This window comes from Pteropus alecto, unplaced genomic scaffold, assembly GCF_000325575.1.
Source record: "Pteropus alecto unplaced genomic scaffold, ASM32557v1 scaffold388, whole genome shotgun sequence".
Classification (NCBI taxonomy): Eukaryota; Metazoa; Chordata; class Mammalia; order Chiroptera; family Pteropodidae; genus Pteropus; species Pteropus alecto.
In genome coordinates this window covers 558,972-578,976 of record NW_006441398.1, presented here as the reverse complement: position 1 = coordinate 578,976, position 20,005 = coordinate 558,972, and the positions used below count along the sequence as shown (strand labels likewise).

General features: G+C 51.6%; 1 protein-coding gene across 1 annotated transcript in view; it reads left to right on the top strand.

Moving 5' to 3' along the window:
- Positions 1 to 20,005, top strand: part of CACNA1A (calcium voltage-gated channel subunit alpha1 A) — a 202,758-nt gene that overhangs the window by 134,774 nt on the left and 47,979 nt on the right. Inside the window, exons 20-25 of the mRNA XM_006918781.1 lie at positions 4 to 101; positions 7,841 to 8,304; positions 9,820 to 9,958; positions 11,440 to 11,569; positions 15,538 to 15,597; positions 16,269 to 16,375. Coding sequence (XP_006918843.1) covers positions 4 to 101; positions 7,841 to 8,304; positions 9,820 to 9,958; positions 11,440 to 11,569; positions 15,538 to 15,597; positions 16,269 to 16,375 — 998 coding nt within the window. The remainder of the gene's footprint in view (positions 1 to 3; positions 102 to 7,840; positions 8,305 to 9,819; positions 9,959 to 11,439; positions 11,570 to 15,537; positions 15,598 to 16,268; positions 16,376 to 20,005) is intronic.

The following is a 20,005-nucleotide window of genomic DNA, read 5'->3' as shown; positions in this document are numbered from 1 at the left end:
GAGGGCGGCGAGCGGAGGCGGCGGCACCGGCACGGCCCCCCGGCCACGTATGACATGGAGACACGGAGGGAGGACAGGGAGCGCAGGCACCGGAGGAGGAAGTAAGTGGAGGCCGTCTCTAATCTGGGCAATGGCAGCGGTAGTGATAATGATAACCGTAGTGGCGCCTGCTGTATACCTGGCACTCTCCTGAGCAGCTCAGCCTTCTCAGCACCCCCCTGGGAGAGAACCCACTGTCATCGCCCCAGGTCACAGGAAACAGAGGTGGGAAGACTTGCCCAAGGTCACACATCTAACAGGTGGCCTTGAACCCAGGCTGTCTGAGGCCAGAGGCCGCAGGCAGACCATTAAGCCCTCGTGCATGTCCCTCAGAGTTAAACAGCTTTTCCAAGTGCTCGCTGTGTGACTTCGGGCGAGCGACTTCACGACTCTGGGCCTCAGTTTCTCAATCTGTAAAATGGCATAGTGGCTCATTGCTGGAATTAAATGAGGTGATATGTGGAAAGGGCCTGAATGAGCAACTGACACATAGTAATTGGTCAGTTGAGACCATTTTTAGCTGCTTTTCCTGGGGGAATTTGAAAAGCCATCTGGGCTCTCAGCACTGAAGGGAGAGCAGGGGTCAGGAGGCCGCTTCCAGGCCAGCACCGTACCCAGTCAGAAACGGCCACCTGTTTTTCCTAATGTAACACTCCTTAGAAGGTCCTATAGTGATTTAACACCTGGGAGCCCAACAGCTTACATGTCGAAACAGATCGTTTTCTTTTATTAATTAACGTCCTCTTAGTCTTCTTTCATATCACCATTACAGTGTCATATTGATTTTTTAAAGATGTGTTTACGTGGTTCTGTCATGTGACATACACAGCAGGCCATCACTTCCCAAAATCAGACCTTTGCATGGATCCTCAGGGGTCTTGCTGAAACACAGGTCCAAATTCGGTAGGTCTCCAGAGCAGCCTGGGAGTCTGCCTTTCTCAGGAACTCCCAGGTGAGGCCAGTGATGGCTGCACACTTTGAGCAGTGAGACTCAAGGGGACAGAGTGGTGTAATTCAGAGGCAGGCCCCTGTACCCAAAGTCACCAGGAATTGGACAGGTGCAAATGCTGACTGACTCGGGCCTTGCAGACAACTCACATGACATGAGGGCGTTGCCATCAGCGTCCAGATGTTTCAAAATGGTAACACTTCTAGGTGAAGTTTCTTATGATATAGAGTCAGTTGGTCCAACAGTTGCGTTCTGGGAAAATGCAATATATATTTAAATCGTGCAAAAGTACTTTATGCTCACGTGGAAAACAGGGTTAGGTTAAAACTAAAGGCACAGATCATTGCAAGCAGACATTTCCACCTGTGTGAGGAACATGAGAAAGTCATGAAGGAGAACAGGGTAATTATTCTCCAGGTGGGAATGCCCTGCACATGGTAGAATATTAGTGGACCCGCTTCTCACTTCCCGAATGCCCACAGTGCTCCCCAAATCTTTTATCATCATGTCTTCACATATCTCCACATCCGCCAGGTCATTTCTGCTCTAAAGTTTTTTCTTACGTTTTTTTCGTTCATTCTGTCAGTGTTTACTAAATAAGTGCCTGCTGTAGTCTAAGCCAGCACTGTGGGTTCAATCAAGTGACTACAGGTGACAGACTTCCAAAAGGAACAATCGGAGAAGGAAGCAAAGCGTTCTGGGCTAAGAACAGCATGTGCAAAGGCCCTGTGGCAGGCCAGGAGGAGGCCAGTTTGCAGTTGGAGGGGGAGACCAAGAAATTAAAGGGACAGTGATGAGTCGGTCAACAGGAACGTAAGTCCTCTCAGGGCAATGGGAGGCCACCGAAAGGATTTTAGGTGGAATAAAGTATTTGGCACAGAACTCTGTAATTAAGGACCAATGCATTGCTGTTGTTGTTAATGTAATAATAATAATACTATCATCCATGGTATTATGTATACTCCTGTTATTGAAGGAGGCAGAATGACAGGTCAGAATGGCAGCACAGCCTAGTGGCGACAGGCCAGAGGTCACCCTCCTGCCCCATCACTTCCTGGCTTTGTTCCTCATCTGTAAAGTAGGGATAAGTACAGTGCCTACATCCTAGGGTAGGCATAAGGTTCAAATAAGTTAATACATGTGAAACGTGTTATGTGGTGCTCAACTTATATATGTGTTCGGTAAACGTTAGCTATTATTAGTATGAATATTATTATTAAGTATTCAATAAGTGTTAACTACTTTTAGTAGTAGAGGTAGTAAGCACTCAATAAGTGTTAGCTAATACTGTGATTATTATTAAGACTCATCAATAGACATTGAAAAACAACTTTAGATCTATAGCCCTTAGATTGTTGACTTGAACTCCTTTTTACAGATGGGGAAACTGAGGCCCAGAGGAAAAAAAAGACTTCCCCAAGGGCAGTCAACTACTAGCAGGAGTATGATAATCCAGTTTTCTTGAGTCCCACCACTGGCCCCTGTCCCTCTTCCTCTCCAGAGGAAGAAAGTACCTCCCCACCTCCGCCCACAAATGCTCGGCTGGTTGGGCCCCTGATCTAAACCAGGAGAACGCTGCTAATACTCGTTAACAGACGACTCGAACGCCCTGGCCGTTACGCAGAGGCGTAATTCATTTGACTGAGTAAAAGATTCTAATGTCCACTGGAAATAAAACTTCATGAAGAGTCACTTTGAGAGAAAAAATCCAGGATGAGCCATTCATCTGCTTTAAGAAAAATACGAATGGCAAAGGTGAAACTTCATTCAAAAATATAATATAGTAAAAAGATGCTCCGGTTCTATATAACAGCGAAGCCGCTGGCTCTACCCGAGAGGTCTGCCTCCTGCATCTTTCCCCTTGCCGTTCTCTAGGCCTTTTCCCAGACATGCTCTTACAGAATATTGATAATATATAGGATTGTTTTCTCTCTGTCGCCTCTGTCTTCCCCCCATTTCTCTTTCATCGCTTCCCGTCCAGTTTCCTCCAGCTTTTAAATGTCCCCCTCTCCGTAAGCTTTTACTGGCTCACCCCAGTGAGAAGTGAACAGAAACACATTCCATTTCATATCATTCAATACTCACTGGCCTCAGATCCCCCACACCAGGCATCTGAGCCCTGGGCAGCCAACGTGAGGATGGAGCTTTCCCTGACCCCCGGTAAAAACCGAGATTGCGGGTGTCCACCACTCCCCCTAGTAGCCAGGTTGTGGGGGTGGGGCCTCTGCCAAGACCTGCACCCCCACAAGTAACATCGGCCCTTTGCACCTTAGTTCCACCTGCTCCCATCACCATGACAACCCACTCCCCAAAAGGAGCAAAAAGAAAGATGCTGGACTTCTGAGCCTCACAGTTTATCTTGCATGACGGGGAGAGAGTGCTTCATCCTTTAACGCCCTGATTCTTCCATGCACCCCAAGTTGTCTCTCACACCATTTTCTTTACTGAGTGGCGTCGTAAATTAAAATTTCTAGGAACAGGGTCTAGCTCAGTCCTTTCCCAGCTGGGTAACACTGGAAAAATGCCTTTGCCTCTCTGGGCCTCAGTTTCCTCATCTCAAAAATGGGCCTGATCCTAATACCACCTCCAGTGGTGTTTGCTGTGGGGATTAAATGAGTTAATAGGTGTAGGTTCTCAGGACAGCAGGGGTACAGGGAAGCAGGACTGTCTTCTGGGTCTAGTGGCCTGAGCTTGCCCCAGGTGAGGTGTGCACAGCTCTTGGCAGAGGGATGCGGAAGCAATTACCCGGGAGAAGGATGCGGTGCAGGACAGGCATTATGCAACCAACTGCCTATTCAGGGCAGATGATGGCAAATCCCCAAGAGGGAAGGGGGAAGGGGCCTGACTTCAGAGTTTTCTGCCCCTTTTAGGTTCTCCTTGGAGACATATGGAAATAAAACCAGGAGGTTGATATTAGGCCTCTGCTGGCTGAGCTTGTTAAAACTCAGTGACACACAGAGCCAACAGAGGAAGCAAAATCAAGACAAAACAAAGGCCCCCTTTCCATCTGAACGGGGGGCTTCTGGTCCCATGCATGCGCTGTCCATCAAAACGCTCACCATGGTCTCAACTGCTATGTTATTTAGTCCAGACTCTCTAGGTGGTGGCCAAAAAGTTTAGATTCTCTTTGAAAGGATAGCAGCTCAGCCTGCTTTTTGATAGGGATATATGTTTTTAAAAATATGTAAAAACAAGGGAATATTCCTGGCCTGATTTTCATCTGATGGACAACTCCTTAAAAAGCACCGGCAGCGAGTTAGAATTAGGAACCCATTTGCAGGCTGTGCAAGAGACTGGGAAAATACCAGTTTCAAATTTATTTCATTGCATCCTCACTGTCGTAGCTGACAACACTGTCCAGCCACAGTGTTGGTTTCCCAGGGCTGCTGGCAGCCCCTGGGGTTCGGTATTCTGGGCCCATGGACGCATCTCTCTGACCTCGGCCTCCATCCATCTTCACGGGGCCTTCTCCTCTGTGTCTCTTCTCTCCTCCTCTTCTCTCCTCTTCTCTTCTCAGGACACTTGTCATTGGATTTAGAGCCCACCCCAATCCAGGACACTCTCGTCTTAAGTTAATTACATCTGCAAAGACCCTTTTGGCAAATAAGGTCACATTCACAGGTTCCAAGTGGACATGTCTCTTGAGGGGCCACCATTCAGCTCACTACAGACCCCACCCCAAAATTCACATCCATTCCACATGCAAAATACATTCGACCCATCCCAATATCCCCAAAGGTCTTAAGCTGCTACAGCATCAGCTCAAAAATCCCAAATATCATCTAAGCTGGGAATGGGTGAAGCTCTGGGTATCACCCACTCAGAGGCAAAATTCCCCCCCATCTATGAACCTAGAAACTAGAAAACAAATTGTCTGCTTTTAAAATACAATGTTGGGACGGGCACAGGATAGACATTCTTATTCCAAAAGGGAGAAATTGGAAGGAATAGAGAGGGTCATTGGTCCCACTATGAACCTAGAAACTAGAAAACAAGTTGTCTGCTTTTAAAATACAATGTTGGGAAAGGCACAGGATAGACATTCGTATTCCAAAAAGGAGAAATTGGAAGGAATAGAGGGTTATTGGTCCCGAGCAAATTCTAAATCCATCAGGGAAAATTCCACCGGATTCCAAGGCCTGGGAATAATCCTCTAGCCCTCAGCTCATTCACACATCTGTGATTCTGTGAGGTTGCCTCACCCATACGGGGTAAGTCACTAAGTCACTGGTGGTTACAGAGCAAATCACCAGATCTTAACTTTCATCTCCAAGTTATAGGGAAGGTTCTGCTATTCTTGTGCCTAGTTTAAAGGTGAGACAGCTGAGGCTCAGAGAGATGCACCCAACTACAGAGAGTCACACAGTCAGTAAGTGGCATTGCTGAGACTCAAACCAGGTCAGTCTGTCTTTCAGGGTATCAATCCATGACACCTTAGCAAGAAATTCTCCTGGGCCTGCCCTTTTCCTGTATGGCCTCAGAGAGACAAGTCTGAAAATAAATGACCTCATCTCTCCTCTGCTTGCTTACGCGAGTCATGGAGTTTTGTGAGTTAAAATGCAAAACATAAAATGAGAAAGATGGTGCTGGTGGCTTAGCCAGTGGGAAGCCCCCCAGGGAAGGCCAGCATTTTTTATTTTTAAGCATTAGGTAGATGGAGGCTTACAGATTGGGCCTGGGGAACCAAGCCTGTGCTGTGCAGGGGCTTCGGGTCCAGCGACCACATCGAATCTCCTAGGCGTTCAGTGAATGGGTAGAACCTGAGTGCTGTGCTTCACTCACTTCTGCTCTCTTGAGTGAGTGTATGTGACGGCAGTTGACAAAACCATTTTCTCGTGTGACTCAGCTGCTCCGGGCCACGGTTTCCTCATCTGTATGAGTAGTCATGATCCCAGCCTGATGAGATTGTTCGAGAAGTTAATGAGTTGAGATAGAACAGAGGTTGGCCCTCGCTCAGCCATTATGGGGCCAAGGATTCCCACACCTGCCAGCTGTGGGCCAAGCCTTCTGGGAAGTCTCAAATTGCTCCATGAGAGAGATGCAGTGTCATGTGGAAGTTAGCAGTATGGTTGCTGGAGCCATGTTGTCTGGGCTCCAAGCCGGCTCTGCCACCAACTGGCTGTGTGGCCTTGGGCAAGGCCCTTTCTGTCTCTGGGCCTCAGTTTCCTCATCTGTAAGATAGGAATTCTAGTACTGTTCACTTTTCATGGCTATTCTGAAGATTAGATGAGCTGAGATGTATAAAGTCTGGCACACAGCAAGGACTCAATAAGTGTGACCTGCAGTGAGGACATATGGAGGGCACAGGTCGCAGAAACATGGGTTGCCTGAGAGAGAAGTCTTGGACAGCAAAGTCCTCTGGAGAGAGGGATTGAGATTATAACAACAGAGAGCCTTTGTTTCTGAGAAACAGACTTTGGTGGGGCCAGTTCCCCAGGCTTGGGGAAGATGGGGCGCCTTACCCGAGTGTTCAGAAGAGATGCGTGAAGGCAAGCAGATCACACGTGGGGGCGAGCCCTCAGGGAGGTGGCTGGGGAGCCAGTTCTGCCAGATCATGCGTAGGCGAGCAGAGCAGGGCCGGCAAGGGCAGGCATCGGTGAGCAGGGCCCGTGGCCTGTGAGGCACCAGACGGGCCCCAGACCCCCAGCCACCATCACCCGGGCCACAGCTCCTCATGGTCTCTGCCAGGCTGGGGGTGGGTGTGCAGATGGGAGGAGGCACGGCTTGAAGGGAGGTCTGGGCCTGTGGGATTCTGAGCCTTGGTGTCCTCATTTGAGAAATGGGGACATTCATTTATCACCTGTCAAGAAGCGATCGAGCATCTGCCACGTGTAGGCCCTGTTCTTGGCACAGATACCACAGCTGTGAACAAGAAAGACAAAAGTAAACCCTTTGCCTCATGGAGTCATTGTCCCAGTGGGCACCAAGGTAGAAAAAGCTCAGTGAGGACCCGTAATGTTTTTCTCTCCCTCTCCAAATGCACCGAGCACCATTTTCTGACTCCTCTCATGTCCGTCTGCATGGTGTTAATTACTTGAGTAATTGAGGCGTCAAACTCTCGCCTACCTCATCTCCCCAACTCTCCACCTCCAGCCACACTGGCCTCCTGAAACTCAGCAAGCGTGTCCCTACCTCAGGGCCTTTGCATTGGCTGTTCCATCCTCCTCAAATGCTTTACCCAACGCAAATACGCTTGTATTCCTGAGAAATTATCTCATTCATTTACCAACTGTGTTGCTTTGGGCAGGAGACTTAACCTCTCTGAACTTCCTTTTTCCCATCTGTAAAATGGTGCTAGGAATTGCCCCTCTTAGGGCTGAGGGTTAAGGGGTTATTATAAGTCAAGTGCTTAGAACAGCACCTGGAAGTTTGTGTCAGGAAGTATCTGCTGTGGTTATTTCTATTGTTATTTGGTGATGTATTTACATGCGCATACTGCCTTCTTCCCCTGGCTGGAATGTTGGGAGGAGATATACACACTCCAGGCTTATAAAGTCGGGAGGCAGCCCCGCCCCTCGTCTGCTTTAGCCACTCCTGGAATCACTGTGTGCCCAGTACTTTCTGGGAGTTAATGGGGGACATGTAGGCAGGTCTGGAAGGTTCGGATTGAGTGGATGCAGGCTCTGGCAGAAAGATTTTTTCTCCTCTGATTTCTGGCCCCTGAGGAAACAGCCCTCCTGCCAGGAGAAGGTGCTGAAGCCTGAGAGGGTGGGCGGTCACACTCACATGTGGGACACAGCCTCTCGATGTCTGAGTGGGACCCTTGAACGGTGATGTCCTGGGCAGGACCCAGATGTGTTCTCTCTGCGATTCTCAGCTCTGGGTTCTTTTTCATCGGCCTTCCTTCCACAGAGAAAACCAGGGCTCCGGGGTCCCTGTGTCGGGCCCCAACCTGTCGACCACCCGGCCGATCCAGCAAGATCTGGGCCGCCAAGACCCACCGCTGGCCGAGGACATCGACAACATGAAGAACAACAAGCTGGCCACCGCCGAGTCGGCCAGTCCCCACGACAGTCTCGGCCACTCTGGCCTGGCCCAGAGCCCAGCCAAGATGGGGAACAGCACCCACCCCGGCCCCGCGCCGGCCCCACCTGCCACGGCCACCAATCCCCAGAACACCACCAGCCGCCGCATGCCCAACAACCCGGGGAACCCGTCCAACCCCGGCCCCCCGAAGACCCCCGAGAACAGCCTTATCGTCACCAACCCCAGCAGCACCCAGACCAACTCAGCTAAGACTGCCAGGAAACCCGACCACACCACGGTGGACATCCCCCCAGCCTGCCCGGCTCCCCTCAACCACACCGTTGTCCAAGGTGAGACCCCACCCTCGCACGTTGCAGGTGGGGACCCGGCGTGCCTGGGCTCGAACCCCGGAGGCTCAGCTGGGTAACCCTGGACAGTGAGTGACCCCACCTCCCTGGCCTCCATTTCTTACTCTGGAAAGTGGGTATGGATGTCATTCCTGCCCCACAGGGCTGTTGGGAGCACTGCGAGACGAGACGCGTGCAGTGGCTGGCCCGCACGTGCGCAGGAGGGTTAGCGGTGCGCCCTGCGCCCCACATTCCCACAGGGCAGCCAGCAAGTCACCACATCTGAGGAGTAGTGGATTCTTCCGATGGAAATTTGGGGGATTCAGATGATTCTTTAAGCCAGCACTTTCTAAAAGAAATGTGACTCGGGTCACATATGTAATTTTCGACTTTCTAGTAGCCATATTAAAAGACAGAAAGAAAGAAAGGAGGGGGGAGGGGAAGGAGGAAGAAAATAAAAGTAGGTGAAATGAACTTTAATAATAAATTACGTTTAACCCAAAATGTTATTTATGTCCAAGATGGGACCGTTTCACCATGTAATCAATACCGTAACGTTCGTTGACAAGCCGCTGGGCATTCTTTTTCTCCCACTCAGTCGTCAGCATCTGTGTGTGTTCTGCACTTAGAGCGAGCACATCCCCCTTGGGACGAGCCGCGGTTGAGTGTTGCACAGTGAAGGCCTAGGCCCCTGAGGGACTGGCAGTTCCAACCCCCCACCCCTGACCCCCCACTGAAGATTAGGACCAGAGCAGCTCGGAATTTAGGGATGGCCCAGTGAGCCTGCTGTTTTCAGGCTACAGCAGTAGCCTGATTCCTCCAGGGTCAGTTCTGTGCAAGTTTCCTGAGTTTGCTCCGTAAACGCTCGCCACAGCCCTACCAGGCGGATCTTGCTGTTGTGCCCATTTTACAGATGGAAAAACTGAGGCTCAGAGAGTCTCGGCCTGCCCGTGGACACGTAGCCAGCCCAGGATGCAGAATCAGTGCTTGGGAGGGTGGTGGCCCCTCGCCCTGGCCAAGAGAGGGACGTTAATTGGGGAAACCCTGCGGTTCACTGGGAGGTGAGCTCAGTATCCCCACCTGTAAAGTGAGGCTCTTGGGACTCACCCTGCCTGCCTCTAAGTGACAGTACGAAAGTCATCATGACATGGGGGCAGGTCTGTGTCAATGTCCTGTGAGGGTCCCACCCAACTCAAAGCTGTAGAGTGGTTGAGAGCAAGGCACTCTGGGGCCAGGCTGCCCAGCTTCAAACCCCAGCTCTGCCATGTCTCAGCTGTGTGACCGTAGGCAAGTCACTCCACCTCTCTGTGTCTCAGTTTTCACATATGTAAAATGGGGATCATAAAGTACCAACGTCATAGGGTCATGTGAGGATTAAACGGCATAACATGGTGCCTGGCACACAGTACACACTTTTCCACTGTTAGCTGTTTATTGCCTGCTCTGGGGAGCAGACAGGAGCCTAGAGGCTTGTGGGAAATCGTGGCGGGAGCCCTGTGTTGGTTCTTGTCCCAACAGTGAACAAAAACGCCAACCCAGACCCACTGCCAAAAAAGGAGGAAGAGAAGAAGGAGGAGGAGGAAGATGACCCCGGGGAAGACGGCCCCAAGCCCATGCCCCCCTACAGTTCCATGTTTATCCTCTCCACAACCAACCCGTGAGTATGACCCGCAGCTGGGGCGGCGCAGTCAGGCCAGGGAGCAGACGCAGACCCCGGGCGATGGGGGAGAGGAGCCCCCAAGGCCTCCCTTAGTCCACAGGGGACCTTCGAACCAATTTTAAAACGAAGCCCTTTTCTTAACTCGCATGAGATAGAAATTTGTCATAAAGTACTGATTTTGTTGGAGAAGAGCCCCTCCTGCCATCAGCTAGAAAATCATTGTCACAAATATCCAAATCGACACCTGTCAGCGGTGTGAGAAGCGCACCTTAGAAACGGCCGCCCGTACGGCCATGCGTGGCAGCCCTGGTCCCCGAGCTTTGCTCCTAAGGGTTTGGGTTCTGGGCAGATGGCCTCTGAGTCCCGTGGCCCTCTGTCTCAGGCATCCTCGAGGAGGATGGATTGTTTAAGAGAGCAATTTATCACATGTATGTCAGCGTTGTTTTACATTTTTCCAAAGGGTATTTCTTAAAACTCTGGTCCCTCAAAATGCTTCTCGACAGAGGAGAATCGTGTCGAATAAGCTGGAGGGTAACTACGTTCTATCGTTTGCCTCTCAGGGACTTACCCTGTGTGTTTACTTTTTTATTTAGCTGACGTTATCTATTTCACTAGAGAGATACTTACGTGGCTCTTACTCTGTGTCAGGCACAGTTCTGAGTGCTTTACAAATTTTTTAAAATTTTCATAATAATCCTATGAGATTGGTACTGTGCTTATCCCCACTTGACAAATGAAGAAACTGAGGCCCAGAGAGGTGAAGTCACCTGCACAAAGACACACAGCAAATGAATGGGGGAGCCCAGAGACAGACTGACTCCAGCGTCCCCATTCTTAACCACTCAGGCCTGCTGCCGTTCTTATACCCTTGTGACATATTTCTTATTATTAGCTCCACTTAAAGCTTAAGTATTATTTCACTAGCATATTAAAGGTTCCGATAAGGCCTACAATTCATAATTTAAGTAACAAATGTTTTGGGACCCCTACCATGCACCGGGCACATACTGACATTCTTGTGAGTCATGCCCATTTCATGGCCACATAGAGCACTGAGGCACAATGGGGATAAGTAACTTGCCTAAGATCACTCAGCTAATTTAAAAAAATAATCAGTCGACTTTCCCAGTTCTCTTTGACCCTAGAACATTTTATGCCTGAAAAACTTTTTCCTCTCCTACAGAATCAAGGACAGTATTTCTTCAACCCAGCCTAGAGCTCAGATGTTCCAAGAGGGTATTTGGGAATGATAAGAACTTATAAAGAGAGCGTGTGGATATCTTTCCTTGCTGAGGGTCCCCCTGCCTTCTTGGCTTTCCAGGACCCCGAGAGAGCCCCCAGATGTAGGAGCTTGATAGTTTATCGGGTGTGGGACTTTGGGAGTGACAGATCTCAGGTAGTGGTAGGAGGTCAAGGACATGACAGAAGGAAAGGACTTGCGAGCCCATGGTCTGAGTGGACCTCTGCACGTCCAACAGCCTTCGCCGCCTGTGCCACTACATCCTGAACCTGCGCTACTTTGAGATGTGCATCCTCATGGTCATTGCCATGAGCAGCATCGCCCTGGCAGCCGAGGACCCCGTGCAGCCTAATGCACCCCGGAACAACGTGAGTCCTACCCGTCGTCTCCTTCCTGGCCCAGCTCCTCTGTCTCAGGCCACTTCCTCCTGCATCCAGAAGCTCATAGCTAGGGCGGAAGGGAGGCTCCAGTTCTCCGGGGATGCTCTGGAAAGCGGGATATTTCTTGAGGAGGCTGTGGCCCTGTGCGCCCAGCGGGGCTTCGGGAGCCCAGCGTAGCTGGGGCTGGAAACCGCTGGAGTTCCTGGTGGGAGGAGCGAGGCTGGTGGGGTGTGGGGCTGCATTTTTCTCTGCACGGAATGTGGGGGACACTCAGGCAGGGGGTGCGCCACAGGCAGTCCCTAGGCAGCCAGGTCGTACTAAGCAGATTCTTCCATCTTGACACGAAGCTTTGAAAAAAAAGGATTATTTGGATTCAGAAACACAGCCTAAATTTTTAGCTTTTTGAAGATCTGTAAAGCTCACCCTTTGAGGGTCCAGGGTCAGCAAACGGCCCTTATTAACTGAGCACTTGCTGAGTTCCAGGTGCCACCCCATGGCATTTGGCAAGCAAGCCCTCCCAGGTATCCCCATGGGACAGATGGGGAAACAGAATCAGGGAGGTTAAGTTGACTGGTCCAGGGTCACACAGCAGAATTCCAATTCGACTTCCCCTAGAGCTCCCGCTGCTTCCTTCAACCATCTCCATTTATTGAGCACCTACTGTATGCCTAGCCCCTCATGAAACTCACCAACCAGGAATGAATCGAGAGGGGAAAGTGAGGCACTGACAAGCGAGAGCGTGGCCCAGGCTGGACTGGCAGCGATGCCTCCTTCCCCAGCTCCTGTCCCCTTCACCCTCCTGCCAGTGCCATAGGTACATTTTCCACTGGGAGCGAGGCCTTGTTACCCTCATAAGTAGGTTAGGAGCCTGGCAAGGCTGGAGGGCCACATAAGCCAAGACCGCCTCCGGCAGCTTACCTTGCATTTTCTTTCCCTTCTCAGGCCGTGCAGGCCCCCTGGGGACCCGACTTCGGGTTGGAAGGGGTGCAGGAGAAGCAAAATGGAAGGAAATAATTAGAACATGGCTCCTGGAGGAAACTAGCTCTGGGGCAGGGCTGAGGCTGCACTCTGTTCCCCTGGGGCTCTCAGGGACCCAGACCCAGGGAGGGGACATTTTCAGGGGGCTCAGCACAGCCCCTGCCGACTCCAGGAGACAGAAGGAGGCCCTGTCTCCAGCAGGAAGCGGGTGGGCATGCGGGCTCAGGGAGGCCCCTGCAGCTCCTGATGCTGTAGGAACCCAGGCAGGGTTCAGACCAGCCCCCCATGGAGCATTTTGCAAAGCTCTCTGCTTCATCTCCAAGTTCAAACTTCTCCCCTCAAAGCCCTCCCCTTCTCATCAGAAACACAGTGGACCTGTCCTGCCAGCTGATGCCCAGCAACCCCTCCCCAAGTTCTTTCTATTAGTGCAACTAGAACAGGCTTCAGAAAAGTGCCTATAACATGTAGGATCCGTTTATCAAGGATTTTAAAGTGCACACACCCTTATATAACCACCTCCCCAGGCCGGAATCAGGCCAGAATCACCCGTGGCCACTGGCACCGTCTCGATCCCCCTTCTCCTTCCGTCTGGACGGAGGTTCAAAATTGAGACAACATCTGGAGACATGTTTGATTGTTGCAAGTTGGGGCGGGTGGAGGCGCCACTGGCATCGAGTAGCTGGAGGCCCTGGACACTGCTCATGGCCTTACGGTGCCCAGGGCAGCCCCCCACAGTGAGGGACCCAACCCTTAAAGTCAACGGTGCCGAGCTTGAAAACTCCCACCCTCCAGGTAACCATGACCCGGCTTCTGGAAGGAGCACATTTAGCGTCTCCGGTTTCCCCACCTGCACATGCATCCCCAAACACTAGAGTTTAGGGTTGCCCGTTTCGACCGCTGAACAGATGGAATCATTCTGTGCCTCGTTTCTGTCACCCAGCATTGTGTCCGCTGTGGACGAGCACGTATGGTTGTGGATCATGGCAGTCACACTTTTTCATCGTTGAATGTTCCGCCATGTGGCACGAGTTGTTATCCATCTTCTCGTTGACGGGTATTTGGGGGCTCTCCACCTTGGAACGCTGTCACCACACCCCCCACTCCCACCTGTCCCGGGGCGCCTGAGCATGGCTTTCCAAGGTGTAAAACCAGAAATGCAATTCTTCAGTCACAGAATTTTTACCAGTCGGACTCAGGAGATGGGGCCAGATGCTCACGAGACGCCGCAGTGACAGTCGCAATGGCCGGGTAGGGATCTCCCCCTGCTCCACAGTCTTGTTAACACTTGGTGCTGGCGGCTTCTTCACTTGGCCGACCTGGTGGGCATGGAGTGAAATCTCCTGGGGACTTCGATTAGCATTTCCCTGGGATGAACGATACTGAGAACTTTTTGGATTAGAGTGACCCACGGAAAATTGCCATTTATATAGGTCTAAAGGATCATGACCATTAGATATGGTTCAATCTGATTTATTAGACTTTTGATTTCCTCTTGCTCAACTTCTTTGGCTCTCCAGAATCTGATTCACCTGACCCCTGGCCTGCCTTTCTCTCACACCTTTCTTCCTTCTTCTCTTCCTTCCATTCATTGCTTTATTTAATAGTTATGTAATGAGCAACTACTGTGTGCCAGGCACTGAGCTAAACATCAAGAATTGATAGAGTATGAGACAATCTCTGCCTTCGCAGAGCTCAGAGGGCCAGGCCTGTGGCCATTCCGTGCCCTTCGCCCAGCGCACCTAAGTGGCCTCCCTCTACCATCCCCTCTGCCTACCCAGATCCTTCTAGCCCCTTGCGCCCACCACCCCATTCCAGGAAGTCAGCCCCTGGCCACAGTGGTCCATGATGGCCCTTCAAGCGCCACACATAACCGGAATGCGAGCCAGCTCCTGCAGGACCCAGTACAGTTTCAGCTATTCATGCATGCATTTAGCAAACACTTATTGAGCACCTACTGTATGCCTGGCCGTGTATTATAAACTGGAAGCTGCCGCAGGGACAGGCAAACACCCCTGCCCTCAAGGGTCTGACATTTGGGTAGGGAAGACGGACAATGAGATTATTAATAACTGTAATGGGGTTTGTCAGGAAGTGATAAGTGTGTTGGGGTGACTAGGTGAGGAAGATCACAAGTGCCAGGAAGTGGCATTTTAAACAGGCAATCGGGGGGGGCCTCACTGAGAAAGTGATATTTGAACCAAGCCATAAAGGAGGAAAGGGAGAGAATCAAGATGGGGCTTGGGGAAGAGCATTCCAGGCAGAGGAAACAGCCTATGCAAAGGCCCTGAGGTGAGGACATTCAGGGTGGCAGGAGCAGAGTGAGCTAGAGGGAGACCGGGAGGAGGTGAGGGCAGGGAGGTGACCAGGCAGAGATCATGCAGGGCCTTAGGGAGGACTCGGAGCCACAGTGGGTTCTGAGCTGAGAAGGGCCCTGGCCTAACTCAGGTGCTCACGGACGCCCTCTGGTGGTGGTGCTCAGTAACTATCAGCCCTTATTTCAACACAAATCTGATGGAGTCTCTCCTGGGGCTTACCACATCCTGGGCACTGTGCCAGCACAGTCACATCCTCACACCAGTGTCGCACCACAGATGTGCTGTGGTGTGGCCTGGGGAAGAGCCAGGCTGCAGGACATTGTTCATCCATGCAGAAACCACTCGGCCTTGGCAAATAAAAAAGGTACCCTTCCTGTTGGTAAGCAAACCAGCCTAATAGAATGATTTTGTTAGGATTTTGCTGCCATCTGCTGGACAGTTCCATTCACAACGTACAAATCTACACTGAGATGGGAGGGGCCCTTGTGCAGTACACATCCTGCCCAACCATACACGGCAGCCGTGTGCTTCCTCTGGGTGGAGACTCTGCTCTTTGGGGACTTTGCTGGAGGTCGCACACCCCAGCGGGCCATCGCTAGGTTCACAGGGGTTCTTCTGGAGCAAGCCAATGACCCCCTGCTCCCTCGCTTTTATCCTCTGCAGGTCCTACGATATTTTGACTACGTTTTCACAGGTGTCTTTACCTTTGAGATGGTGATCAAGGTGAGTGCCAGCACCCTCAGGGATTCTGCACCCTCATGAATGGCACCCTGCCGCAGGAGGCTAGCCGCAGGGATTAGAAATGCTTGGTGTGTTTGAAGAGCAGCGAGGAGGCCAGTGTGATCGGAAGGACTGAACAAGGAGAGTGGAGAAAGCCAGGGCAGGGAGGTGACACGGAGGTCATGCAGGCGTTTGGCGGCCTCAGGAAGGACTTTGGCTTTTACCCCAGGTGAGGTGGGAGCCATAGAGGGTTCAGAGCAGAGGAGGGAGTGACTGGGGTCAGGTGCTCACAGGCGCCGCTGGCCCAGGCAGGTGATGATGGGAGTGAGACCAGGGTGGTGGCGGAGAAGGTGGCATGAAGCGGGCAGATTCTTGGAAGGCGTGGAAGGCAGAACCAAGAAGGATTGCTAGTGGATCCAATGTGAGGTGTAAGGCAAAGGGGAGTCAGGGGGGACCCCAAGGTTTGGGCCTAAAAACCAGCAGGTCGTGAGGTGGAGAGGGGCCACCTGTCTTCGGGTGGGGGCTCCTCACTCCTCCCTGGGTCCCCTGGCGGCTCTCCGATCCCTGCGGGATGAGGTATCCCATCAATGATCCTGCCCCCTCCGAACGCCCCTCCCCCGGAGACTGGAGGGTGGGGACGAGGTTGCCGAGCATCGTCTCTTCTCTCCTCACAGATGATCGACCTGGGGCTCGTCCTGCACCAGGGCGCCTACTTCCGTGACCTCTGGAACATTCTCGACTTCATAGTGGTCAGTGGGGCCTTGGTAGCCTTTGCCTTCACGTAAGTCTCTTCTCAAGTCCTCCACCTGCGCCTTCAGTTCCGTTCACCAGCCTGGGGCCACCCGTTGGATTGGGGGACATGTTCTCAGCGTGTAGAGATGGGGAGCGTGGGCCCTGGGGGGGGGCGGGAGGCATCGCATGCCACCAGGAAGAGCTTCGATTGGCTTTTGCATGACGTCCACCCTTGAGGAGGAAGGAGAAGGACCCCGCCTTCTGCCTCCTCACCGCCGCTCACGGCCCCTCGCGCTGCCGCTTGCCGTAGCGTCGCTCTGCCGGGACATCTCATCTTCCTTCTGCTCTGTAAACTCCACCCAGACCACTGTCTCTTTGGGGAGCCCCTAAAAAGACAATCAGGAAACGAATGCGCATGAGAATTCAGCCCCAGCCTGTGCCCGAAGGTGCCGTAGTTGTAGACATGGTGACTCCCCTTGTGTCTTTCCCTTCTCCTGGTAATCCTAGGACACGTGGCCTGATGGAAAGCCAAGCACCCTCAGGCCACTCCAGGGCGGCTCCCAAGGGCTGAGCGGCCATCAGCTCGTGGGGCCCTGGTGGAGGACTTAGCAGTACCTTGCTCAGATTGTCAGCATTTGGGTCAGAATGGAAGGAGCCTTATCAGCCTCTGATCTAGAAACAGACCTTCTTGGGGACCCTGTCGGTGCCAGTTGCAGTGGCTCATCCCCAGAAAGGACAGTCTCAGAGGGACTCTGAGCGCCTCACCCCCAGAGTGAGAAGTCAGGGCCTTCCTCCATGCCCCTGCCTCCCGGCTCCCTTCTCAGAGGATCTGCAGGGGTCCTTGAGCGCCCACCCCCCACCAGACAGCTGGGGCTTGGTTTGTCGTGAAGGCCAGAGTGATGGCTCGTATCCATTTTAAGGACTAAATCTCAGGTTCTTCCTGGGGACACAGGAAGATCAAGTCGTGTTCAAAGAGTGAGAAGCCTCCAGAGTTTGGGGTGAGCCCTGAGGATCCGGGGGCTGGTTGTGTTTCGGACTCTGGCCAGACTTCCCCGCCCCTCGGCCTTTTTTTATTTTCTACTTTCTCCCCCTCTTTCTGTTTCTGCTCCTTTTTTTCTACACTCTCTCTCTCTCCTTCTCTCTTTCTTCCTCTCTCCCTCCTTCCTCCCTCCTCCCTTTCCTTCCTCTTAAGTAATTGAGCATTGGAGTATTAGAGCAGTAGAAGAGATTATGAAAAAATAGCAAGGACTTTGGCTATATTTAAGGTGTTCTGTAGGCGAAAGTAATAATAACAATAAAATAAAGTAAAATGCACATCACATGGGGGGGCGGTTCCCACAGGTAAGACAAGGAGTCGATGGCTTTGTATAGAGAAAGAAACTACAAATCAGTAAGAAACACTAACTCTAAATAGGTCAGTGGACAAAGGATTTAAACAAATTTCAGAGAATGCTGACAACTAATAAAAATGAGGGGAAAACATGCCACCTTCTTTGGAATTTGAGGAAATGTAACGTACAAACCAGGTACAAGTTGTTTCCCATCAAGTCGGTGCCGGTTTCTTCGAAGAAAGATTTTTCTCAGGGATGCGCAGCCCACGTGAGCACGGAGTGAGGCACAGCCCGCCCTCCGCCAGCTGTCTGAGCGTCTCGCGAGGCATCTCGCGAGGCCCCGAGAAAGTTTAAATTCTGAAAAATCTTCTCTCTCTCTCCCTTTCTGTCTCCCCGGCTCCCCCTCTGGCTCTTTCTTTTTCTTCGTTTCTCTCCCTCCCTCGCTCTCTCCCTGTCGGTTTCTCCCGTCTCCTTCGTGCTCCTCTTTTCCTCCGTTCTTTCCATTTTCTATCTTTTCTTTCTGTTTCTTGCTTTCTCTCTCTCAATGCGTCTCTCTCGCTCCCTTTTTTTCTCCCTCTCTCTCCGCCTTGCTTTCTATTCCTTTTGTTTATCACTTTCTATTTCTGTTTCTCTTTGCCCCTTGCACCCCACCCTGGTGCATGTGTATGTCGAATTTGGGGAAATTCTCAGTTATTATTATTTCAAATATTTCTCTGCTCCTTTCTCTCTTCTCCTTCTGGTATTTCCATTACACGCACATCACACCTTTTGTACCTGTACCACAGGTCTCTCTCTCTCTCTCTCTCTCTCTCTTTCAGTCTTTCTTCCTCTCCCTCCCCCACCCCCAGCCCATATCTTCTTTTGGTGATCTGAGCCTGACCATCTGCCTAACCCGAGTGTGGCCTGGACAAGGCAGACACTCCGCCATCTGCTCTGGCACCAGGAGACCTTGGTCTGACCAGGGGGTCTTCTTCGTGGCAAGGGAGGGCCAGCTCAAGCAGGCACCCTCTCACTTCCTCAAGCCCTCGATGATGACTGCCCCAAAGCTCTCGCGTCCTCCAGGTTCAGTGCGGGGGGCAGTGCAGGGGACCCTGTCAATCACATCCATTTATCCACACACAACTCCACTTTACCGGCTGTGCTCTGGGTGGTGGGTTTTGCCCTCTGCAGCCACCACTGGGTATGGCACAGTAGAAGTGGTGTCTGATCAGCTCACCCTTGGCACTTCCTCCCAGACCTCTGTGGAAGCTGATATGCTTCAGCTCTGAGGAGGGGGCCCCTCTGCTGCCCTGTCCCACCTCCAACCTCCAGTTTGGCCCTCACAATCTAGGGGAGGAGTGACCCTCCAGCAACCTGGGAACAGGCTTTTGCCATGACGGCTGTAGTTGGCAAATATGCTGTTTCTGGGCTCCCTGCAGCCATAATTAGGCTCTACTTTAAGCAAACTTAATCTACAAAAACAAAATTGTTGTTCCACTGAAAAATCAATCAGCAGAATGTTTCTTTGTGTTGCAAAAAAATCTGCCACAGGGAGCAGATTTTTTTTTTAATTTTTGAGTTTTCTTCTTCTATATAAAATTATACAAAGGCATTCAAAACGAGCCTGCCACTCAGAAATTTGGCAACCTACTTGTAGAGTCAACCTTTTAAACTGGTTTCACGAAGTTGCTACAGGCATAAAGGCAACCAGCCCATGACCTTGAAAAATCCTTAGATTTTTTTTTTTTTTTAATTCCTATGCAAGGAAAGGGTCTGGCCAGTTTTCAGGTCATCCTGTGAGCCTCAGTGGGCTCGTAGATCTCACAGGAACTGGGATATGCAAGATTTTGCCAATAGATCCTGACAAGTGCCAGGGACTTTCATGGGGTTTTGGAAAAGCCGATGACCCTGGAAGCACCCTTGTGTGGTGGGTGTGGGATGAGAGAGGTAGGCCCTGAGACGCCACCCATCACGCTCTCCTCACCTCATTGCCAAGAATCCCTCTGGTGCTGCCTCTTGTGACTCCTCCTCCAGGTCAGGGCTGCAGGCCTGGCACAGCTGGCCGAGCACCTTGATCCAGCCGCTCCTGCATGCCCACTGGGCCAGACTGCCAGAAAGCTAGAAAAGATTTCCTCAACCTGCTACTTTTTACCCCAAAACAACCTCAGAATCCTTCCCCTGGCTGCAGGTTTCTGGCCTCTTGCCCAAGAAGGCCTGTCCCCTGAGGGCTCTCCTTCCTGTCTTCTTTGTCATCGACCAGCCGGGTGTCACTTTGGCAGCAGTGGGGTGCATTCTGAGGATCTCGGTCTGAGTGCCCCACCCCAGAATCCTTTGCTTCTGCCCTTTCTGGTCTTTTAACTTGCTTTGTC